Source organism: Copadichromis virginalis, linkage group LG3 (assembly GCF_057382275.1).
Source record: "Copadichromis virginalis isolate Kocher_CV1m ecotype Utaka linkage group LG3, C_Virginalis_male_GT1.1, whole genome shotgun sequence".
Lineage (NCBI taxonomy): Eukaryota > Metazoa > Chordata > Actinopteri > Cichliformes > Cichlidae > Copadichromis > Copadichromis virginalis.
Window position 1 is genome coordinate 59809389 of NC_140620.1, and position 20862 is coordinate 59830250.

General features: G+C 46.2%; 2 protein-coding genes across 2 annotated transcripts in view; both read left to right on the plus strand.

The window, feature by feature from the left end:
* The first annotated feature begins 2897 nt into the window (after positions 1 to 2897).
* LOC146716389 (protein NLRC3-like) lies at positions 2898 to 5067 on the plus strand. The gene is made up of 2 exons (XM_085451813.1): positions 2898 to 3121; positions 3263 to 5067. Exons 1-2 carry the CDS (start codon positions 2914 to 2916, stop codon positions 5065 to 5067), a joined length of 2013 nt encoding a protein of 670 aa, XP_085307939.1. The 5' UTR covers positions 2898 to 2913.
* Positions 5068 to 5265: 198 nt separating this feature from the next.
* Positions 5266 to 20862, plus strand: part of LOC146716390 (ribonuclease inhibitor-like) — a 115950-nt gene continuing 100353 nt past the window's right edge. Inside the window, exons 1-3 of the mRNA XM_085441304.1 lie at positions 5266 to 5272; positions 5888 to 5903; positions 9824 to 10000. Of these exons, the coding sequence (XP_085297430.1) occupies positions 5266 to 5272; positions 5888 to 5903; positions 9824 to 10000 (200 nt within the window). The remainder of the gene's footprint in view (positions 5273 to 5887; positions 5904 to 9823; positions 10001 to 20862) is intronic.

Here is a 20862-nt window from a genome sequence, read left to right on the forward strand (position 1 = left end):
CAATTTGAAGCCTAATCTTGAAAGTAGAGATAGTGTCTGTCTCCTGAATCCAAACTGGAAGCTGGTTCCACAGAAGAGGGGCCTGAAAACTGAAGGCTCTGCCTCCCATTCTACTTTTAAATACTCTAGGAACAACAAGTAGGCCTGCAGAGCGAGAGCGAAGTGCTCTAATAGGGTGATATGGTACTACAAGGTCATTAAGATAAGATGGGGCCTGATTATTTAAGACCTTGTATGTGAGGAGCAGGATTTTGAATTCTGGATTTAACAGGAAGCCAATGAAGGGAAGCCAAAACAGGAGAAATCTGCTCTCTCTGTCTAGTCCCTGTCAGGACTCTTGCTGCAGCATTTTGGATTAGCTGAAGGCTTTTCAGTGAGTTTTTTGGACATCCTGATAATAATGAATTACAGTAGTCCAGCCTGGAAGTAATAAATGCATGAACTAGTTTTTCAGCGTCACTCTGAGACAGGATATTTCTAACTTTAGAGATGTTGCACAAATGGAAGAAAGCAGTCTTACATATTTGTTTAATATGTGCGTTGAAGGACATGTCCTGGTCAAAAATGACTCCAAGGTTCCTCACAGTGTTACTGGAGGCCAAGGTAATGCCATCCAGAGTAAGAATCTGCTTAGAGACCATATTTCTAGGCTTTTCAGGGCCGAGTACAATAACCTCAGTTTGATCTGAATGAAGAAGCAGAAAGTTAGCGGCCATCCAGGTCTTTATGTCTTTAAGACATTCCTGCAGTTTAACTAATTGGTGTGTGTTATCTGGCTTCATGGACAGATAGAGCTGGGTGTGCTATGTCTTCTGATGAGGCTGCCTTGGTGATTTCAACATCCATGTCTGCTGTGACTTTAAACTTCTGGTCAAGGACTTTTTAAATATTATTGACTCTTTTAACTTGACCCAGTGGGTTACTGGTCCCACGCATGAAAAAGGTCACACACTAGACTTGGAGCTTTCCCACGGGCTGGATGTGTGCATCACTGAAATATTGGGCATCTCCGATCATTTTCCTGTGTTGTTCACTGTAACGCTGCGCTGCTCGGTAGATAAGCCGTGCGCCTCAGTGCATAAAAAGCGAGACACCTGGGTCTAGAAATGCTTTTTAAGTAAAGGTTTAACTACAGCCAGCTAGGGATGGGTACCGTTTAGATTTGAAAACCTGCTAAATCAGAATCAGTTGCTGATGATGGCTTTTTTCTTTTACATCAATCACGTATAATCTTAACTCAAAGTGAACATAGACTTGATTGAAGTAACTCAGATCAGCCAATTCAAAATGCTAATTCAATCAACTCTGAGTTTATTTCTAGACTCAGTTTGTTGGCCCTGCACCTTAAAACTATTCCCTGTTTGTCTCTCATGTTTTTTGGATATTGTTTTCACATCTTATGTCACGGCTAGCGGGGCGAGCCATGTTGAATTTAATGAAGGACCCAAGATGCCGACACTGCTGTGACGTGAGTGAGCTTTATTGAAACGGTGAAGTGCAGTGGAGATGGCCTGTGCAGAAGCTAAGATAACCTCTACTGAAAAACTAAAAAACTAACCTGAAACCTTAAACGGAGACACGGGGAGACAACACAGACGAACCAGCAACAAGCAGGAGAAAACAAAGGGCTCATATACACAAAAGAGCCATCAGGGAATGAGAAAAGGGAGACACAGCAGGATTCATTGGACATAACCAGACAAGGGGAAGCAAAAGTAGACACACTAACGTAGGACATGGCACTGTCAAAATAAAACAGGAAGTGAACACAGAGACACAATACTAACACAGTACAGAGGGAACACAGAAACCAAAACCTCAGAATTAGAAAATCTTAATCAGAATGAAATTGTAACAAAAGACAAGAACAATCAAAACAAAACCACTGAGTCCACAGACTCGGGACATACATCGGCTCAAACTGTGGTCATCAATATTTTGTACTTGTAAATCAGACTGTGTAGTTGTGAACTGAGTTTTGTAACATTGTAAAACAAAATGTCTGAAAAGTTTATGTTTTTGCGTTCATTGATTTGTGTGTGTAAAAATGTAAAAATGTAAGAAACATTAGAACTACTTTTGCTGACACAAAGTTTGGCGAGCACTGCAAGTTGTCCCTTTAAACCAGTCACTGATATAAAGAGAGCACCTTGTTCCAGGGCATCTGAGCATGGAGGGAAAGCTTTATGCAGGAGATGGTAAGAGCTGTTGGGACTAAAGAAACTGAGCAGAAAACTACAGACATCTGGAAACTGAGTTGTTAATTCTCAGTGGGATCAGCAGGACTAGCAAAGCTCCACCATGACAGTCATCTGATTGACTGAACCCATCCAAACATCACTTCATGGACCTTTAGCTTGTGTCTGTGTGTGGACAGACATAACATGAGCTAATATACATTACTCCTCCACAGAGTGGACCAGCAGAGAGCAGAGGTTTCCACTGGTCAGTCTGCACAGCAGCATCAAACACACCTGGACTCTGTGGTTATGGTTTGTAGTACTATGTTTACATTTGTTCTTTTCAGTCACCTCTATGCTGCACTTTGTGGACCAGAGGATTGTCAGTGTGTCCAACATAAATCAGAGTTTGGGCTCCATGATTTCAGTCAGATTGGGGTGACTGTAGCTCAGGAGGGGAGCAGGTCAGCTACTAGTCAGAAGGTTTGTGAATCAAACCCTGGCTGGCAAATGTACTGGGTAACGTACTAAACCCAAGCTGCCCTCTGATGCATCCATCAGAGTGTGAAAGAAAGTATTTAAGCATAGAACAATGTGCTTGGTTGAATGAGGCATGTTGTATAAAATGCTTTGTGTGCACAGAGTATCAAAGAGAGCTATATAAGAACCAGTCCATTTACCACTGGGTAATTCATATAGTCTTCTTTTCCAGCGGCTGGAGGACAACATCACCATGTTTGTGAAGAACGAGCTGAAGAAGATCCAGAAGGTTCTGGGTCCAGATCACCCAGAAACTTTAAAGAGCCAGATGGAGGATGAGGAGATGTTTGAAGGAGAGGATGAAGATGAAAGAAAGAGCTGCAGAGAAGCATTTCTGAAGATCACACTCCACTTCTTGAGGAGACTTAAGCAGCATGAGATGGCTGACCATCTGCAGAGCAGTAAGAGAATTTCTCTAAAGACTGAATATTGATCTTTCCTAATAGCTCAAGAAATGGACCAATAGACATTCATCCTTTCAGGGTACTGAAAGGCTATGATATTTATTATATAATATTTTTTTCTAAATTTCTTACCTTCAGAAATATTTGCTTCACTCTGTAAACGAGAACTTAAAGCCCAACTGAAGAAGAAGTACCAGTGTGTGTTTGAGGGCATCGCTAAAGCAGGAAGCCCAACCCTCCTGAATCAGATCTACACAGAGCTCTACATCACAGAGGGAGGGACTGCAGAGGTCAATGAGGAACATGAGGTCAGACAGATTGAAACAGCATCCAGGAAACCAGACAGACCAGAAACAACAATCAGACAAGAAGACATCTTTAAAGCCTCACCTGGAAGAGACGAACCAATCAGAACAGTGCTGACAAAGGGAGTGGCTGGCATTGGGAAAACAGTCTTAACACAGAAATACAGCCTGGACTGGGCTGAAGACAAAGCCAACCAGGACATCCAGTTCATATTTCCATTCACTTTCAGAGAGCTGAATGTGCTGAAAGAGGAAAAGTTCAGCTTGGTGGAACTTGTTCATCACTTCTTTAATCAAACTAACGAATCAGGAATCTGCAGGCTTGAAGACTTCCAGGTTGTGTTCATACTTGATGGTCTGGATGAGTGTCGACTTAATTTGGACTTCAACAAAACTAAAATCCTGACTGAAACAAGAAAGTCCACCTCATTGGATGAGCTGCTGACAAACCTCATCAGAGGGAACCTGCTCCCTTCTGCTCGCCTTTGGATAACAACACGACCTGCAGCAGCCAATCAGATCCCTCCTCAGTGTGTCGACATGGTGACAGAGGTCAGAGGGTTCACTGACCCACAGAAGGAGGAGTACTTCAGGAAGAGATTCAGAGATGAGGAGCAGGCCAGCAGGATCATCTCCCACATCAAGAAAGCTCGAAGCCTCCACATCATGTGTCACATCCCAGTCTTCTGCTGGATCACTGCTACAGTTCTGGAGGATGTGCTGGAAACCAGAGAGGGAGGAGAGCTGCCCAAGACCCTGACTGAGATGTACATCCACTTCCTGGTGGTTCAGGCCAAAGTCAAGAGGATCAAATATGATGGAGGAGCTGAGACAGATCCACACTGGAGTCCAGAGAGCAGGAAGATGATTGAGTCTCTGGGAAAACTGGCTTTTGATCAGCTGCAGAAAGGAAACCTGATCTTCTATGAATCAGACCTGACAGAGTGTGGCATCGATATCAGAGCAGCCTCAGTGTACTCAGGAGTGTTCACACAGATCTTTAAAGAGGAGAAACAACTGTACCAGGACAAGGTGTTCTGCTTTGTTCATCTCAGTGTTCAGGAGTTTCTGGCTGCTCTTCATGTCCACCTGACCTTCATCAACTCTGGACTCAATCTGCTGGAAGAACAACAAACAAGGTCAATGTGGTCTAAATTATTTGATAAACCAAAACTCCAATCTCTCCACCAGAGTGCTGTGAACAAGGCCTTACAGAGTCCAAATGGACACCTGGACTTGTTCCTCAGATTCCTCCTGGGTCTTTCAATGCAGACCAATCAGACTCTCCTACGAGGTCTGCTGACACAGACAGGAAGTAGCTCACAGACCAATCAGGAAGCAGTTCAGTACATCAAGGAGAAGCTCAGTGAGAATCTGTCTGCAGAGAAAAGCATCAATCTGTTTCACTGTCTGAATGAACTGAATGATCGTTCTCTAGTGGAGGAGATCCAACAGTCCCTGAGTTCAGGACGTCTCTCCACAGATAAACTGTCTCCTGCTCAGTGGTCAGCTCTGGTCTTCATCTTACTGTCATCAGAAAAAGATCTGGATGTTTTTGACCTGAAGAAATACTTTGCTTCAGAGAAGGCTCTTCTGAGGCTGCTGCCAGTGGTCAAAGCCTCTAAAAAAGCTCTGTAAGTTATGAAGTTTTTATTATTTAATTTGGTTGGTATGTTATGGAAAACACACTGCCATGAACCTCTGTTTTGTTTTTGTCAAAATCACTGTAATATAATCACTGTACCTTTATATACACGTGACTTGTATTAATGCTGCTGCCCTCTTGTGGCTAAAGTGTAATTATGTTATTGTTATTAGGGAGGATTTGAGAGTAACATGCCAAGTGAGTCAGCAGCTTCGCTTTAGCTTAAAAATCCAAATTCTTATGTCATCAGTTATAGTTGCATGTGTTCATTATCATAATTTAACCTTTAATATTGATGTCTTAAATTTATTTTGAGTAAACTGGCAATAATTTTATGGTTTATTAAATAAATACATCACTAATGAATTATTTATTTCAGTAATTAATTAAAAAAATATATTGATAATGAATTATCGGTTAATTTCATTTAAAATAATTCATTATTTATTTATGTACAATTCTAATTAGTTAATTACATATTTAATCAATTATTGGTTTGTTTTCTATTTTGATTATTTTACTGACACATTTAATGAATTATTTAATGATGTATTTATTTAATTCACGTTGCTACTCCTGGCCCTGCATCGCTGTTCATAAATACATTTTATTTGTCAGCTTCACCCATCAAAGTCAGGGGGCGGGGTTAATGCTGATCAAGTCAACACCATTGCTTTGGTCTGGTGGGCGTTCTTTTAGTGGGCTTTTCTCAATACTAAGTAGGCCTACACACCAGGGTTTGGACATGTGTGGACCCAAACTATACTTTTACCCTTTTTTGTGTGTCACCAAATACACTTTAATATTTTCTAGACAAGAATGTAGTGGCGTAATCTTTAACGTCGTTTGGCTCCAAACAGAAGTGACAGACTTGAGCAGGGTTCATTTAAAGGCTGACAGAAGTGGAGTGGTGACGGGGAGATGTTTGACAGGACAGTGTTTCAGCCTCCACAGGTTCATGTTGTGCTCCATCAGTCAGTGAAGATGAAGTCAGTGCTGATGAGGCTGTAGAGTGTGTGAGGGATGTGAATGAGGATGATGAAGATCTGATGATAGCAGATAAAAACAGGCTGCAGAGACTTTGAGCCATACAGGGCACACAGTGTGTGTACAGAACAGCTGAAATCATTATGGAGGCCTCACTGGGATATGGAAGCATCACAGTACAGCTTCAGTGAAGCTTTAAAGTCTCTGATATGAGATGAGAAATGAAGCAGCCAGAGCTTTTTCATGAGTGGAAACCCACTGTGACTGTGAGCTGCTGCTACAGCCTCCAGATTAGCCAGCAGCTCATCCTGCTCAACATTTTCTCACCAACTTTAATGGAAGTGTGATGTTTTCAGCTGGGGTGATGGTCAGGGTGGCCTCCCTCTCCTCTTCTTCTCCTCTTCCTCTTTCCTTTGTAAAGCCACTTCTGCTGCTTTCATTCATTTGGAAGTCCTGTAGCTGAGTTTGGGAGAGACTAACAGCCTCGGCAGCAGAGGGGAGAAAGGCTGTAACACCACCACTTTACTCTGTTCTACCTGTCACATCATTTTATCAGGAAACAAATATGCTCATGTTTTTACTATGTTTGTCTTGAAGATGTAAGAAGATCACATGGTGCTTTTTATTATTGTGTTGGTTTGTTTGCTGTCTCTTGGATGGAGCCCAGCTGTGCGTGGCCCCTGGGCCTGTGGTCAGAGTGTGTGCTGGATAATCCGGCCCAGGATGAGGCCAAACTGACATGGGATGAAATGTCTGTCACATAATTGAGCTTAGTGTAGTTTCACTTCTGCACAATTTAAAAACAACCAAAACTTTTTTCTGTCTTTTCTGTGTTATACTGTAGACTTTCTTTGATACTGTGTCCAAAAGGAGCAGCTTTTACTTTGAAGGGGAGGCGTCTCTGTTTCCTCTTCAGGTTGGATGATGGAAGCAAATTAGTGTGTGATGTTCTTTCAGTGTTGCACTTTGTAGATGCTCCCTGAGCACTGGTCTCACAGCCAGCTGCACATAGAGACCAGTGTTGTTAGTCCAGGTCAGAAGATGACTTGTTGGAATGAAAATGAGCTTGTAGTTTGTCTGCTTTAATAATGTGACTGGAAAAAGGTGTTGGACTTCAAATATGTCCATTTCTTTCACACTTCACCTTTAAAAGTGAAGCCTTATGGTTCCTGGAAGGAAAAACACGACTTTTTCAAGTCTTTGTCCTGTTTTTATGATAAATGTACGACTTTAATGTGAAACATTCAGAGTTTTTTCTCTTGTTGTGTTTGTTTGAAGCTGCTTCCTGTTGGCTTCAGCTGTTTGGAGTTTCCATTTTCTAAACTTCTACATTCTGAACCTTCTTCAGCTCTGAACAGATGATGAAACACTGAATGATTTCAAGCTCACACTTTGTCTAATAAACTTACATCTTTCATTCTTTATACAGATTGAGGGGCTGTGGTTTGTCAGAGATCAGCTGTGATTATCTGGCAGCAGCACTGAAGTCCAACCCCTCCCATCTGAGAGAGCTGGACCTGAGATACAACAAAAACCTGCAGGATTCAGGAGTGAAGCATCTGTGTGGTTTCCTGGAGAGTCCAGGATGTGGACTTGAAACTCTGGGGTCAGTCAGCATGTTTTAGTTGTGCTGAGATGAATATGATGTGAAAGTTGTGCTGACACTAAACTGCAGACATCAGGCTGATATTATACTGATCCACACTGAGGATCTTCATGGTAAAGTCTGTTTTCTTCTTCTCTGGTTTAGTCCATTGACTGCAGCAGAACAATGTTCACATTTCAAACAGTGAGACTCAACGTATGGCCCGCGGCCCACACGCGGCCTGCCCACCTTTCCTGATTCAGAGAGAGGGGACCCTGATTAACTGTGTAGTGTTCTTCCTCACAGTTCTAAGTATCAGACACAACAATGAATAATCCACAGCTGACTGTCTTTAGCAGGTCAAAGGTCACGGCACACAGCAGGCAGTGGGAAATATTATAACTCTGATCATTTATCAGCACATATCCATATGTATAAAAACAAAGCTGACACTGTGAGACTTGATCAGAGGTGTGATCATCACAGCAGAGGCCTTTGTGTCAAAGTCACTGAGGATCAAACAGAAACACATGAAGCAGATTTTCCTGTTCTGGCTTTTTATAGCAGATAACCTTCAAAATATTCTGCAGTCCATCAAAAACTGAAGCAAACCATGAATCAACATGTGAACATGAGCTGATGCTGCTGAAGTGAAGCAAAGTTACAGAGGTTTGATTACAGACACAGCTGAGAGTTTGTAATCTGTCATCATTTTAAAAGGTTTACATTTCTTCAGTATTGAACAGCAGAAATGAGGCTTTGTTTTCAGAGGCCGACAGCAGTGAACACAACAGCAGACTGGTGCGTAATAAGCAGTGAATAATGCAGGAAACAGATTTTTGAAGGTAAACTGTTCTTGAAGTACACTGAGAGAGAGAGAGCTGTGCAGGAAGTAAACGTCAAAGTCAGAGAGAATTCATGACGATGTTCATCAAACGTAAAGCGTAGTTTGGATCTTCTTCTGCTGCTGGTTCAGTCAGTTTTGGTTGGAGACAGATGAAACCTGCAGCTTCAGGATCTGTGAGCTGTCCACTTTCAGCCCCGACGGCGTGTCCGTGTACGTGCCGTCGAGTGAACGATCCACGCTCTGTGTTTCCATCTTTGTGTGTTTAGCTGCTCTCATTTACTGTTTTATCTGTTTGTTTGTTGTTGAAATACTTTTGGGAGCTTTAACCTGAGATTCTGGCAAAATACATTTATATTAAAAATTGATTCAGGATTGAATGAATCAACATCGCTTTATTCAAATTAAAACCATTTAAATAGGAAAATCCATTTTTTTACACCCACCTCTAATGCTGGGTAATGTCAGCTGGTCCATGTGCAGCTGGCTGTGAGGCTCAGGGAGCGTCTACAAAGTGCAACACAGAAAGAACATCATCCATAAATATTGAGTAATAACTGGACTCTCATACAGCGAGACTCAAATGCCTTTAAACATCAGCTTATCCTGCTGATCCAAGTCCAACACTGAGTTTGTAAAAACATGTTTGTCAATCATTTTGTTTGGTTTCTGAGGAAAATGATTCAATAACTTGCTGCTAATACACAACATTTCATCATATTTCCTCATAACCCTCTTTTGTCTGACCATTTGATCCCATTTGAATTTGCAATAAAGGATCCACAGAGTTTGGTGAAAATAATGACAGTAGATGTTTGTGTGGAAGTGCTGGAAGCAAATTAGTGTGTGATGTTCTTTCAGTGTTGCACTTTGTAGACGCTCCCTGAGCACTGGTCTCACAGCCAGCTGCACATAGAGACCAGTGTTGTTAGTCCAGGTCAGAAGATGACTTGTTGGAATGAAAATGAGCTTGTAGTTTGTCTGCTTTAATAATGTGACTGGAAAAAGGTGTTGGACTTCAAATATGTCCATTTCTTTCACACTTCACCTTTAAAAGTGAAGCCTTGTGGTTCCTGGAAGGAAAAACACGACTTTTTCAAGTCTTTGTCCTGTTTTTATGATAAATGTACGACTTTAATGTGAAACATTCAGAGTTTTTTCTCTTGTTGTGTTTGTTTGAAGCTGCTTCCTGTTGGCTTCAGCTGTTTGGAGTTTCCATTTTCTAAACTTCTACATTCTGAACCTTCTTCAGCTCTGAACAGATGATGAAACACTGAATGATTTCAAGCTCACACTTTGTCTAATAAACTTACATCTTTCATTCTTTATACAGATTGAGTCGCTGTGGTTTGTCAGGGATCAGCTGTGATTATCTGGCAGCAGCACTGAAGTCCAACCCCTCCCATCTGAGAGAGCTGGACCTGAGCTCCAACAACAAGCTGCAGGATTCAGGAGTGAAGCATCTGTGTGGTTTCCTGGAGAGTCCAGGATGTGGACTTGAAACTCTGAGGTCAGTCAGCATGTTTTAGTTGTGCTGAGATGAATATGATGTGAAAGTTGTGCTGACACTAAACTGCAGACATCAGGCTGATATTATACTGATCCACACTGAGGATCTTCATGGTAAAGTCTGTTTTCTTCTTCTCTGGTTTAGTCCATTGACTGCAGCAGAACAATGTTCACATTTCAAACCTTCAGAAAGAAGAAAAATCCTCCACTGGATAATTCACTGTGAAACTCTCCAACTCTTCATTCCACCTTAAAGTCTGTCTGACACTGAAATCCAAAGCAAAATGTTCGTTTGCTTTACAGACAGCAGTCCAACACAAACATACACACATCATCCAAAACACAGTCCAACATCCAAATCTCCTCCACTGCCAGCATGAATGATGGGAAAGAGAAGGAGGAACACTCTGACATTCAGGGTTAGAATGAGTTTCATGAAGCAGACTGTGAAGATCAATGTCACGGCTGCCGAGGCGAGCCGTGTGGAGTTAGAAGGACCCAAGATGCAGGCAGTGGATGAGATGCCGGTGAGTTTATTTACACAGTGGTGAGAAGGCAAAACAGGCAAGAGGGAAGACAAAACTAAAGACCTGAACTGGGAAAGCTAAATGACAAACCTGAGATGAAACAAAAAAGGGAAGAGAGGCAGAGAGACGAGCAGGACACCAAGGAACACAGACTGACGCGGAGTTACACAGACGAACCGGCAACAGGCAGGAGAACACACAGGGCTTAAATACACACACCAGTAATCAGGGGATGAGAGACAGGAGGGCAACACAGCTGGGAGGAATCTGGGCTGACGGGACAGGGGAAACGTAAACTGAACACACTCACATACGACACGGACCTTCACAATAAAACAGGAAACTCAGATACATGGAACCAGACAAGACATTGAACTAAACAGACAGATTCAGACGCAGATCGAAAATAACACAGAACTTAAACAATCATCATCTAGAAAATGATAACAAACTAAAAGCGCTGGGTCACCGACCCAGGACCATGACAGTACCCCCCCCTCAAGGGCTGGCACCAGACAGCCCAGCAGAAACGAAAAAATGGACCAAAACAAAACAGAAAACAACCCGACCAGGGCGGGCGGAGGGGGCCCAGGACGGAGGGACAGAGTCCAAAAAGGCCCAGATGGTCAAGTTCAGGAGGCCGACCATGCGAATGGCAACGGGGCAGGTCCGGATGCCGGTCACGCAGTAGGCAGTGGCGTGGAAACAATTCTGGGGGCCGACCGTGCGGACGGCAACGGCGGCGTGGAAACAGTTCTGGGGGCCGACCGTGCGGACGGCAACGGCGGCGTGGAAACAGTTCTGGGGGCCGACCGTGCGGACGGCAACGGCGGCGTGGAAACAGTTCTGGGGGCCGACCGTGCGGAAGGCAGTGGCGGCGTTCAGGAGGGCGTTCAGGAGGGCGTCCACGGTGGCGGAGATGCCCAACAAGCGGCCTGGCAGATGACCGAAGATGTGGAGGTGGTAGTAGGGGACCTGAAGGCTGCGTGGCCCCTGCAGCCCCAGGCGAGGCGGAAGCTGAGGCCGGACCAGGCGAGGCTGATGAGGATGATGAGGATGCGGAGGCCGGACCAGACGAGGCTGATGAGGATGATGAGGATGCGGAGGCCGGACCAGGCGAGGCTGATGAGGATGATGAGGATGCGGAGGCCGGACCAGGCGAGGCTGATGAGGATGCGGAGGCCGGACCAGGCGAGGCTGATGAGGATGCGGAGGCCGGACCAGGCGAGGCTGATGAGGATGATGAGGATGCGGAGGCCGGACCAGGCGAGGCTGATGAGGATGATGAGGATGCGGAGGCCGGACCAGGCGAGGCTGAAGCAGAAGCGGAGGCCGGACCAGGTGAGGCAGCAGCTGATGAGGATGCTGAAGCTGGACCAGGCAAAGTAGATGATACTGATGCTGAAGAGGAGGCCACTGCAGGTGATGCGGGAGCTGGACCAGACGAGGATGAAGACACGGAGGCTGGACCAGGCGAGGATGAAGACACGGAGGCTGGACCAGGCGAGGATGAAGACACGGAGGCTGGACCAGGTGAAGCGGATGAAGACACGGAGGCTGGACCAGGTGAAGCGGATGAAGCCGAAGCATGCGCTGGACCAGGCGACGCTGAGGAGGCTGAATCCGGACCAGGCGACGGCGTGGAGGATGCAGACGGAGGCGCTGAAGCAGGTGGCGGCATGGATGAAACTGCTGCTGCAAGCGTGGATGAGGCTGCTGGTGGAGCAGCTGGTGGCCGGATGGGCTCCTCGGGCCCCCCAGCTGACGAGGAAGGAGGCTGGATGGGCTCCTCGGGCCCCCCAGCTGACGAGGAAGGAGGCTGGACGGGCTCCTCGGGCCCTCCAGTGAGAACAGTTTCAGGACCAGTGGGCACAGGGGCCCCTGGAACACACAGGACAGAACCAGCAGGGACGCGGGCCTCTGGCAGGCACAGGACAGGACCAGCAGGGACGCGGGCCTCTGGCAGGCACAGGACAGGACCAGCAGGGACGCGGGCCTCTGGCAGGCACAGGACAGGACCAGCAGGGACGCGGGCCTCTGGCAGGCACAGGACAGGACCAGCAGGGACGCGGGCCTCTGGCAGGCACAGGACAGGACCAGCAGGCGCGCGGGCCTCTGGCAGGCACAGGACAGGACCAGCAGGCGCGCGGGCCTCTGGCAGGCACAGGACAGGACCAGCAGGCGCGCGGGCCTCTGGCAGGCACAGGACAGGACCAGCAGGCGCGCGGGCCTCTGGCAGGCACAGGACAGGACCAGCAGGCGCACGGGCCTCTGGCAGGCACAGGACAGGACCAGCAGGCGCACGGGCCTCTGGCAAACACATAGCAGGCTGCAGCTGCATAGAGCATCAACGCTGCTCAGGCAGCGACAGCCGGGTGCGGCCCTCAGCTGGCTTCTTAACCTCCAGGGGTCCGGAGTCTGCTGGGGGCTGAAACCCAGCCTCTGGGGAGGCCCTGGAGTGCACCTCAGTTTCAGAACTGGCCAGCCTTTGAGGAGTGTTGACATTATTACTAGGTGTGTCCCTCTGCTTGGAATGGACGGGCGAGGAATGGTGTTTTTCGGGTTGAATTGACTTGTATTGTTTTACAGGTGGAGCAATTGATACAGGATGCCGGGCTAGCGGCTGCTGAACAGGAGGCTGGACTAAGGGTGACTGACATAATGGTTGTGATGACAACGGTGGTGGAGGTGGCGACTGAGCTTCTGGCCGGGCGGCTAACTGAGCTTCTGGCCGGGCGGCTAACTGAGCTTCTGGCCGGGCGGCTAACTGAGCTTCTGGCCGGGCGGCTAACTGAGCTTCTGGCCGGGCGGCTAACTGAGCTTCTGGCCGGGCGGCTAACTGAGCTTCTGGCCGGGCGGCTAACTGAGCTTCTGGTAGATAGTCTTTCTTATTTCCAGATTTTGGTTTGAAAGTCCGGGTTGGCATAACAGAGGACTCGGAAGAGGCAGAATGAAAGCAGTCCTCTAGATCCTCAGAGCGAGTGTTAACGGACCTTGGAGTATCAGACAAAGAATTAACAGTTTCCGAATTACTCTTTTCAAATTTGAATAACCCTGAGTTGACTGGTATTGAATTACTAGATTCAGGAAAAACTGACAGAGTGTTCATGAATGCACGCTCAGATGGAGCAGAAAAAACACTGCGCTCCTGACTCACGGAATCCGCCGGTAACTGACGGCCGTGCGGACGTCGCTTCCGCCTGGGAGAAGGGGCGAGAGCGGCCGGGGAAGCGGACGGTGATGCGAGGCAGCTCTGAAGTGGCTGCTCCTGCTGTGAGGTGGATGGGCTGGGTGGAATGAGGATGATTCCCAGTGCTTTGTAAAAAGCCTGGGCTGGTGTGAGCTGGCCACTGGGGGGGCTGCATGTACATGAAACCGTCACTCTCACTGACCCCGAGAGCTGGTTTGGCAAGCGAAGGATGACGGCGGCGTGACCGCCGTTTTGCCCGGAAGGAGGGGGAAGCCGACTGATCGGGCGGCATTGCGTCCAGCAGAGAGTCCTCTGGTGGACTGGGGAGAGAATCTTCCGGTAAGCCAGGCAGGTCAGCTGTCACAGTTGGAGGGTGAAGATGAAGCGTGTTGAGGATGAAGTCCTGTAGGAGTGGGTGAAGTGAATCCAGCAACCAGGGGTGATTGGAAACTAGCCGCTGTATTCGGGCCTCCAGAGCATGACGAAATTCCTCCCCCTCATGCTCTAGCCACAGATTAGTCCATCTGGAAACTGAATCGGTTAATTCCTCCCGAAGCTCCTTGGAAGGTACGAATGCCGCTGGGTCCATATTTGGCCGGTTCGTACTGTCACGGCTGCCGAGGCGAGCCGTGTGGAGTTAGAAGAAGGACCCAAGATGCAGGCAGTGGATGAGATGCCGGTGAGTTTATTTACACAGTGGTGAGAAGGCAAAACAGGCAAGAGGGAAGACAAAACTAAAGACCTGAACTGGGAAAGCTAAATGACAAACCTGAGATGAAACAAAAAAGGGAAGAGAGGCAGCGAGACGAGCAGGACACCAAGGAACACAGACTGACGCGGAGTTACACAGACGAACCGGCAACAGGCAGGAGAACACACAGGGCTTAAATACACACACCAGTAATCAGGGGATGAGAGACAGGAGGGCAACACAGCTGGGAGGAATCTGGGCTGACGGGACAGGGGAAACGTAAACTGAACACACTCACATACGACACGGACCTTCACAATAAAACAGGAAACTCAGATACATGGAACCAGACAAGACATTGAACTAAACAGACAGATTCAGACGCAGATCGAAAATAACACAGAACTTAAACAATCATCATCTAGAAAATGATAACAAACTAAAAGCGCTGGGTCACCGACCCAGGACCATGACAATCAAAGCTGCATTAGAAAGCTTACATGAATGAATGAGTGGACAGAAGTGGACAGAGATCATCTGAAGCACTTCAAAGGCTTTAAATCAGCACATTTCTCTTTATTCTTTATCAACTTTTAGTTTCTCTCAGTTTTCTGTGGAATGAAGCTAACAGCAGGCTAATAAGATGCTGACCAATAGGTTTCTATTAAAGGTTGTAATTTGTATATCGTTAGCTTCATAGCATAAGTGCCTAAGTCATTGACTTAGTCAAATGACTTAGGCAATTATGCTATGAAGCTAACGATATGAAAAAGTGCTTTGGCTCAGCAGGGATCAGCTTACAGGTAGAATACAGCTGCTGGATGGGATTAGCATGTCATAGCTATCTACCAAACTGCTAACTGGGGGATTTCAGGCCATCTATGGATCATTTTTGCTAACTGTTTATTCAGCTTAGGCTCACAGGGCTGCAGCCTGTGCCCTAGCTGTCATAGGGCAAGAGGCGTGGTCCACCTGCACAGGTGAGCAGTCCATCACAGGGCCAACAGAGAGAGACAGAGAAGCACTCTCTCACATCCACACCTACAGCCAATTTAGAAGCACCAATGAACCTAAGCAGCATTTCATTGGACTGTGGGAGAACATCCAACCTCCACAGAAAGGCCAACAAGCTTCAACCTACAACCTTCTTGCTTTAAGGCACTAGTGTGAACCACTTTTCCCCATTTCAGCCCAAATCCTGCATCTTCCTGTTTCTGACTCCAGGCCAGCTCCACTAAAACTTTCTCATCAGACACTGCCACCTAGTGGAGGAAGTCTTAGTTCCATTTGAAGCTTCAGATGACAGTTAGTTCCTTTACAAAGAGGTGGAGGTGGTGGGGCCACAGCACCATCATCACTGAGTGCCATAGGACACTTAACCTTTGTTTCCATATGCTGGGAACTTCCTGTTGTTCCAAGGAGGACTGGAAAATGTGTGAAAACCTCCCAGTCAGTTCCTCACAGCACACTTCAATCATTTCCCTCCCACAGCATCAGGACCAGGGCTTTTTCTCTCTTTGGTCCCACTAAGAGATTTCCACACAAACACCTCATCAGTGGGACTCTCAGAGCTACCAGCCCTTTGCTACAATCACAAAGCTCTTCATTGAAACCAATGATATCAAAGCTGGAATCAAATGAGTCCAAGTCTTCTGCTGATTCAGCATCACATTCATCTTTGCTCCTTGTTCTGCATCCCCACCATGGACTTCATTCCTTTCCAAGCCAGCCTTGAGTGTCCTTTATTCAGCTCATCCTCTGCTTTACTTTTACACCTGATTTTAGCTGCTTTATCTCTCTTTCAACAAGTTTCTGTGCCTCAATCTTTTTCTTCTCTCCCTCATAACAAGACAGCTTCTTCTGCCTGAGAACATGTTGGAGTGATTTACTAATCCAGGGCTGCTTATTGGGGAAAATACTTCCTGTTTCCAAAATAATCCCCATTTTTCCCAGAAAGAAATGTAAGTAGAAATCGATGATCTAAGTGAGAACATGAGCCTTTAAAAAGTTCCAGTGGGTGCAGTCAAAGCAGTCCCTCAGTCCCATTATAGAGTCTTTGGTCCAGACTGGAACAGCTGTGTGCCCAGTTTGAGCTCTCTTCAGTCCTGTGACCTGACAGACCCAGAGGGGCCATCACATCACATTTAGAAGCTCCCCTAATGGAGCCACAACACATGTCCAACACTTAGTCTGTCTTGTTGGACCAACTGGAAGAAATGATTCAAGGACTTAGTCACAGAACAGAGATTCAAATCTCCAAAATCCAACTGGCTGCATCAGGACATCTAGTCTGAAACTCTGCACAGTTTCCTGTTTGAAGCTGCTTCCTGTTGGCTTCAGCTGTTTGGAGTTTCCATTTTCTAAACTTCTACATTCTGAACCTTCTTCAGCTCTGAACAGATGATGAAACACTGAATGATTTCAAGCTCACACTTTGTCTAATAAACTTACATCTTTCATTCTTTATACAGATTGATGAGCTGTGGTTTGTCAGGGATCAGCTGTGATTATCTGGCAGCAGCACTGAAGTCCAACCCCTCCCATCTGAGACAGCTGCACCTGTGGGACAACTACCTGAAGGATCCAGATGTGAAGCAGCTGTCTGATCTTCAGCAGAGTCCAGACTACAGACTGGAGACTCTGAGGTCAGTGGAGTGATGGAGTGAGTGGGTGGTGCTGTCAGCAGTATTGTACTAAACACAGTCAGTATGAAACAAAGATCCAGTGTTTCCTGTAAAGCTGCAGCTTCTCAGTGAAGCTGTGAGAGGAGAATGGTGACAGGCTTCAGGATTGGACACAAACACTTCCTGTTTCTGACCTTTATGGTCACCATAGTAACGGCTGACACGCTCTGATCAAACGCTGTCAACAGCCAGTCAGCTCTCTGAACAAAGCAGCATGCAGACCAATGACTGCATTCATTTCCAAGTTTAAAGCAGTGAAGAACACAGTCTGTAGGTGAGGAAGAATTTAGTGAGAGCAGATGTTTGGATGGAATTCCTCCAGTTAACAGCTGGAACCGTCCATCTGGATTGTTGGGCTTGTTGTTGGGGTTCCTACAGAGCTCAGAGTGGACACACCAAGGTTCTTCTAATGAATGAAAGTCCAAACTCAAACTAGGAGGGAAAAACATTTTCATCAACTTCAATAAAAATCCAAAGATTAGAAAAAGTGAAGCAACAATGAGTCCTAGTACAGTCCCAGCACTGAAGTCCCTGCTGCTCTTTATACTGGATGTGCTGCATCACTGACTGACAGCTGATGAAGAGTCTCTGGAAACACTCGTTTATCTCCTCTGCTCTTCCTTCTTCTCTCTGCAGGTGGAGGTGATGATGGTAAACAGGACGGTGTGTGTGCTGAGAGAGGAGGAGCTGTGTCCTGATGATCCAGAGAGGTTGAAGCAGCAGCAGCTTGTGTGTAGAGATGCTCTGACTGGGCCATGTTACTGGGAGGTGGAGAGGAGAGCTTCATCCAGCAGTGACTGACAGAGGAATGAGAAGAAGTGCAGATGACTGTCAGTGCTGCAGAGTGAACTGCTCTGAGAACAGCTCCACTGTCAAACACAATGTAGAGTCCAGCATCATCCCTGTGTGTCCCTCTGGATCTGACAGAGGATCATCAGTGTATCTGGACTGCTCTGCTGGTGCTCTGTCCTTCTACAGTCTCTGCACAGTCTCTGTCTGACTCTGGCTTCAGACCCTCCTGGATCAAACTCACCTGGAAAGACTTTCAAACATCACTCAATAGATTTGAATACAGAATATATTTGATATATACTGTAGATGTACTGTAAAGTTGCAGTTTGTCACTTGTAAATACAGTCTGTGAGCAGCTGTGAGCTGAAAGATCTTTCTAGAAACACGAAATGTTTTCTCTCTTCTGTTGCTTTTTCATATATTTCCACAACATTAATATTGATCCCACCTGTCTCACCTGTTTCATGCTTTTATACATAATAACAGGACACGTGTGATCTGAGCGCTGCTGTGGTTGCTGTGCTGCACGTCTTCATTTAGATAACAGAGACATCTAGTGGTTCAGAGGGAGAACTGCAGGAGGTGGAGCTGTGTTTTAGCATGGAAAACTTTTTATCTTTTAGGCGCAGATACAAATATGACAAGTATCAGTGTGAGATACAAAAGGTCACATCAGTCAGCAGAGGGAACAGTGATCACACAGCAATGTACGAATAGAAACATAACAGTGAATCTGGACATGTATACAGATGGAAGCAAACAAACAGGATGTAACACTACATTAAAGCCACAAATGGGAAGAAAACAAAGCCAAAGGAAAATATATTTGATCTCAGGAATCCAAATCAGATGCTTTAGAGCAGGGGTCGGCAACCCTGGGCACGCGTGTCACAGCTGCCACGTGAAGGGTTAACTGATGGCACGACCATAGCTGGACTGGCCATCAGGCATACTGATGGTGATTTTTCGTTTTTAATGGGCCGATGATGTTTTTTTATTTTTTATAACGGTATAAACGATGGAAGGTGGTGGATTGGCCGGATGCAGGTCGTTGTGTAAAAGTAAGTCCGTTAACCCAGGAGGAGGAGAGACCCAAGGCAGTGACCGGGGTCACCCAGACCCCGGTTCCGTGACAATTTCTCAAAACTAAGTAGGCCTACACACCAGGGTTTGGACATGTGTGGACCCAAACTATACTTAAACTTTACCCTTTTTTGTGTCACCAAATACACTTTAATATTTTCTAGACAAGAATGTAGTGGCATCATCTTTAACCTCCTGAGACCCGAACTCCTCCGTGGCATTCATTTTTAATTTCTCTTTGATATTTGGGCTGATTGGGACCTGATGAATGTAAAAACAAAGAATTACCAGATTTTTTTTTTTTTTACCAGATTTTTGTTTGTGAGAAAAATGAGAGCCACATATGAGGATATTGGTCTAAAATTGTGATAGCACAGTGGCAGTGTAACATCCTCGTAAGTGGATATCAGGCCCTTGTAGAGCAAAATTGAGTATTTTGGTCTAAACAACCCAAATTGTGATGTCCACATATGTGGACGCCAGGTCCTAGGAGGTTAAATATCTGCTCACTTTGTCAAAATGAACCTAATCATCTCTGATGAATTCAGTGATGTCTGCCAGCTCACCTTGCAAGTGGTCGAGTTTATACCGCCGACAACGCGGTCTGACGAGCATTCTTTTTTTTTTTTTGCCGATGCCCGTGATGCTGCCCCCCACCACGATGCCGCCCCGGGCACCCGCCTGTGTTGCCCGTATCTAAAACGCTACTGGACCCAGATAGACTGCAGGTCATAACTTCTTACCTGAAGTTCAGTTCACCTGACACTCGGACTGGCAGCCGCCTCGGGTCTCTGCTCCTCCTGCCTCCCCTTTCCCTCATCTACCTGCTGGCCTCCACCACTTACTAATGTTACTGAATCTGTGGAAGCTCCGCCATATCCACCACCAAACAACTGAGTTATTTTTACACACCGGCCAGCATCTGGCCAGTCCACCATCTTTCATTGTTTGTGCCGTTACAAAAAATAAATAAATAAATAAATCATCGTGCCATCAGTTAACCCTTCACGTGCCAGCTGTGGCACGCGTGCCCAGGGTTGCCGACCCCTGCTCTACATGTTTAAAGGTGTCCAGTCCTGAGACACTGGGGGTGGAAAACAGCTGTGATGTCATTGGACTGTCACAAAGACAGAAGTGCATGAAGGAGCTGCTGATGTTTTGGATTCAACAGTTTAGCATTTGAAAGGTTGACACAGACACATTTGCACATAGAAAGCTGAATTTGTCATATGCCACAGTGAACTCACTGTTCAGGGTTTTTCAGGAAGCTTCTTAACTGCCTCTGCTGCCAAACAAGCAGCTGATGTCCTTGAGAAGAAGCTGAAGACGTCTTCAACAACAAATACAGGAAGTGGACTTTAAAATACTAGATTCACTTTAGACTCACAGAGAAATGACTAAACTAGCTGTGTTTGATTGACTCCTTTGACTATATGAAAGGTCAGTGTGTGTCTGTACACAGACTGTTGTGTTGTACTATCATTCAGTTGTCTGCTGTGTGATGAATGTTTTCAAGTGTCTGCATCTCAGTGTAGATGAGGCTGGAGGTCATGGGAGGCCACCATAGCAGTCTCTTCAAAATCATGACATCATCATAAATGCTACTGGACTGTCTGATGGGCTGATGGTGAAAAAGCCGTCGGCCTCTGGAAGGAAACAGAAGACATTTCAGAGGCTGCAGGCAGATTTCTTTGATTTGGGGCCTTTTTCAGCTTTATTGGACAGAGCAGTGAAGATAAGTGACAGCAAAGCAGAGGGAGAGAGAAAGGGGGCGTGGCCCGGGTCAGAATCAAACCAGGCCAGCTGCTCTCCACCTCGTGGCACATGGTCACCTGCTCATCCCAGTGAGCTCCACCAGCAGCCCTTTCACACACTTTACACTGTCAAACACTGTGT